At 30.2% G+C, this 4006-nt stretch overlaps 1 protein-coding gene across 1 annotated transcript; it reads left to right on the top strand.

Annotated features, from left to right (window-relative positions):
- Nucleotides 1-977: 977 nt before the first annotated feature.
- On the top strand, nt 978-3028 carry LOC120184486 (protein NONRESPONDING TO OXYLIPINS 2, mitochondrial-like). The gene is made up of 3 exons (XM_039188939.1): nt 978-983; nt 2520-2728; nt 2808-3028. Exons 1-3 carry the CDS (start codon nt 978-980, stop codon nt 2983-2985), a joined length of 393 nt encoding a protein of 130 aa, XP_039044870.1. The 3' UTR covers nt 2986-3028.
- The last annotated feature ends 978 nt before the right edge of the window (nt 3029-4006 follow it).

Here is a 4006-nt window from a genome sequence, read left to right as displayed (position 1 = left end):
TCCAACTATGTTATGATACCACTTGATGTAAGACGAATCTACACTCTTCAAGGGAAGTAAATAGATAACCTTATTGTTGTCCCGATCTAAGAATGACAAGTAGTAATGCCCTTGAATTATAAGTATGGCTGCAACAAGGATGATAAATAGATAGTATTAGTAATGGTATAATAAATGGATAAGTAAAATAAGTAATGGATTAAGAATAAGAAAAGAGATGGTTGCAGAATTATAGATGATGATGTTGGTAGCCTTCAATGAAAGATGGTTGATGATGTTCAAGTTGTATGTAAAATGGTGATGATAGTGTATCTCAAACACACTAAAGAAGAAGCTATGCTAGGGAGCACAACTCCGGTATTCACAAAGTTGCTTGAGGGATATTAATGGTGTCTTTAGCCCATTAGATATAAGATCTAGAAATTATAAGAATCAATATGAAGGAATAACGCCACAAGTATAAAAATATACTTGCTTAATCGATAAAGTTCTCAAAGAACTTTGAAGAGAAATTAACTCATAAGATGTTGTTTTCATAATATTAATGAGATGATTGCAAATGAAAGCAAGCCTCTAAATTTATAGTAAATGAGAGGGCTTGGCCAAATAGTCACCTTATGTTTCGGCTATCTCTTCAAAGGAGTCATGTTGGTTTGGCTAGGATGAAGATACATCTTCCTTGGCCAAATGGTGACATGCTTGTTCATCTTGGCACCAAAGTTATCTTACTTGGCCGAATGATGATGTGTTGGTTCATCATGGCGCCAAAGTCTTCATGTGCAAGATGTGTGTGTGGTGGCTGAATAGGCATGGTGCTTGCCTCATGTCTCTTCATGATTTAAGCCTCTATTTGATAAGAACTCTTTACCAACATGCACTTTGATAAAAGGGAATCTTCATGGAAAACAACATTCATGAAAGGTCACAATAGTTGGAAGGTAACATTTCATGTTTAAGCTAGTTCTAAGGAGAATGAGATGGAGGTGAGCTAGCCATAGGTGACTTGTAACATAATGAACGTTATGGCAGCTCCTTGTGGAAAGGAACCTCTTGGAATGGAAACTATTTGCGAAAAGGTACGATTTCACAAAAATTAACTTAGGACATATTTGAAGTGTCCTAAGTGGTGACGATGATGGAGCATCTCCCCAGCTGCATTGAAGTCATCTTGTAGCTCAAATCTTCAGCTCAATCCAGCTATGAGCTCACTGGTCTCTGGACAACTTTTCACCAAATGATCCTTATGCTCTTATAAGCGTCCCCATATATGTTTCCTTGTTGTTTCACCATTACACTCAAAATAGCTCCCATAGATGTTTTGAATGTACCTACATTCAAAACATAGAAACTAAGTTATGTACATGAATTGTTATAAAGTAATAAGGATGTGTATATGTAAAGATGTGGACTATATGTTATAATGTTAACTTATGCCTCACATAGTAATGACTAAGTTATGATCATTATAACTATAGATGTAATATATATATGTTATAATATGAAATATAAATCATTGTGTAGAAAAATAGAAAGTTTCTCCCCTTGAATGGTTGGAAATGCAAAATAGAAATTTTGATATTTACAATCGATTTTTGATAAACTCCTAAGAGAAATTTTTAAACAAGTTTCTGATAAACTCCTAAGAGAAATTTTTAAACAAGTTTCTATAAATTAGGTTCAAATGGTCAATTTTTTCATAATCTGTTGGAGTTTTTGTTATTCTTGAGATTTTTCAAAACTTTAGTACAAGTGACTGTTAAACACAACGGTACTAAACTACCTCCAACTACTTTAAATAACTAGAAACTGAGCATAGCATATAAAAAAAGTATTGTACCAACCAAGGAACATTAAGAAATCTATTGCAAACATTTTATAGCTAAAAACCATAATATTTTATTCTAGTGTTCTTGAATATGTGAGTTAAAGTTGTGCAAATTATTTATTTTGTAAGAATTTTCTATTATTTGTTAATTATTTTCTATTATCTCTTCAGAAAAGATTGTACTAAATATTTTGGGTATAAATCTTGAAAGATATTGTATGGTTACAACTTGTCATTAAAAGTTTGAATAAATTAATGAATTTTAAAATCCTTAGCCGCTAAGATAATGAATGTAGATTTAATTTAAAAATTCAATCACTCTAGATTGTTTTTGTCATTTTTCATACTTTACATAAATTTTTCATTAATCTTTTAAAACTCAGTTAACCCCTTATTAACTGTATTTTTTATCGATTAATTCAATAATATTATTTTTTATTTTTAATATATATTTTAAAATAATTTATCTAATTATATAATAAATAAAATATAATTTTTTTTTATCTAATTATATATTTTTAATTCTAGAATGTAATTATTTAACATTATCGTCAAAATTATTTTTTATAAAATAATTGATTATATAAAACAATTCCTTAATCCTGGCGGCCCAAGCAGAGTATTTGAATTGTTACGGCGTCGTTTTATATACGTTTTGAAAACAAGTCCAAAATCTATCTAGTCCAAAATTTAGGGTTTAAGGAAGAAACAACCAGCCCCTCTTTCCTCAACATCCGGCTTCAACCAATCTCTAAATCAGGAAAGAACGGCGTCGTTTTGCAGGTCAGCAATAATGGCTGGTTCGAGGACCGTAACTTCTCGATCCAAAACCCTTTCGTTAAAGAGCCTATCCCCAAAACCCAATTCTTCTCCATCAACAAGGTCCCTCCCTCGCGCTTCAAGGTACTTCATTCTTTTATTTTTTTTCGTTTTCCCATCTAAAGATGTTGTCGAATTCTTGAATTCATTTTTCATTTTAAAGGATTGTGTCAGCGTTGGGTGGATTAGAATCGATGATGCCGCTTCATAGTGCCATCGCATCTGCTCAGCTACAATCAAGCATCGCACTCGATTCCTCCTGTTGGAGCTGCCTTTCTCAAGGTATTACCTTTGCTTTTCTTTTTATTGTATGTTGTATCTATGTCTTATCGATGTTATAGTTCTTTTATTTTTAAGTTTTAATTGCTGCAATTGGCTCTGGGCTTGTGTTCCTTTTAGGTGTATTTGGTTCACGGAATGTAAGATTACCAGTGGTAATAAAAAATTACCAGAGAATAGATTACTGAAAAAGTTATATTTTGTGTTTGTTGGTTTAGCAGTAATGTAAGATTATCGTGTTTGATTAAATAAATAAAAATTTAGAATATATATTTGATCAAATTGTCCTTATTATATATTTTTTTTAACAAGTTGAAAAATATTTGTATATTTTCTTTAAAAAAATTAAATTCAAAAATTTATATAATTTTTTTTACAAAATTAAAAATATAAAAAAAATAATGAAAGGGTAAAATTTTATTTTAACCCATGAACTTTATATAAAATTTTAATTATAGATTTTTTTTTGTAAATCTAAAATAATTTAAAGATAAATTTGTAATTTAACTTTCGTAGAATTTTTATTATTCAATGACAGAATAAGGATATTTTTGAAAGAAAAAAATTCCAAGGGCATTTTAATCCAAAACGTCGGTAATCCAATAATACCTAAGAAAATGGAGGTAATGACATTCCTGGTAATATACCCAAAAAAATTCACTATTGGTAATGTAAGATTATCGGGAATGACATTCTCGACCAACTAAACGAGAGAATGTGGATTTCATTCCCATGAGAATCTCACATTCCCCCAACTAAACACATCCTTATAGTTCTAAATTCAAATTCATCTAAGCTTGAGAATGCAAAAACATGAAGCTGTAAGTATACATTGTTATTTATTTTTTTGACATAATTTTAAATTTATCCCTCAACATTTATCAAAATGGTTATTTTGTCCCTATTTTTTCTGGATATTTTGCCCCCTTTACGTTTTATTTCATGGAAAAAAAATTCCCAACATTTTAGTCTTTTTTTGGGGCATTTTAGCTTTTAATTAGTTTTAAAAAATCTCATATTTTGGAGTGATAATAGTATGTTAACTATTGGTTTTCATTTATAGGGGAGCTTTTTGCCTAAGAG

This window comes from Hibiscus syriacus, unplaced genomic scaffold (assembly GCF_006381635.1).
Source record: "Hibiscus syriacus cultivar Baekdansim isolate YM2019G1 unplaced genomic scaffold, ASM638163v2 tig00112912_pilon, whole genome shotgun sequence".
Lineage (NCBI taxonomy): Eukaryota > Viridiplantae > Streptophyta > Magnoliopsida > Malvales > Malvaceae > Hibiscus > Hibiscus syriacus.
This window is presented reverse-complemented; position numbering and strand designations above follow the sequence as displayed.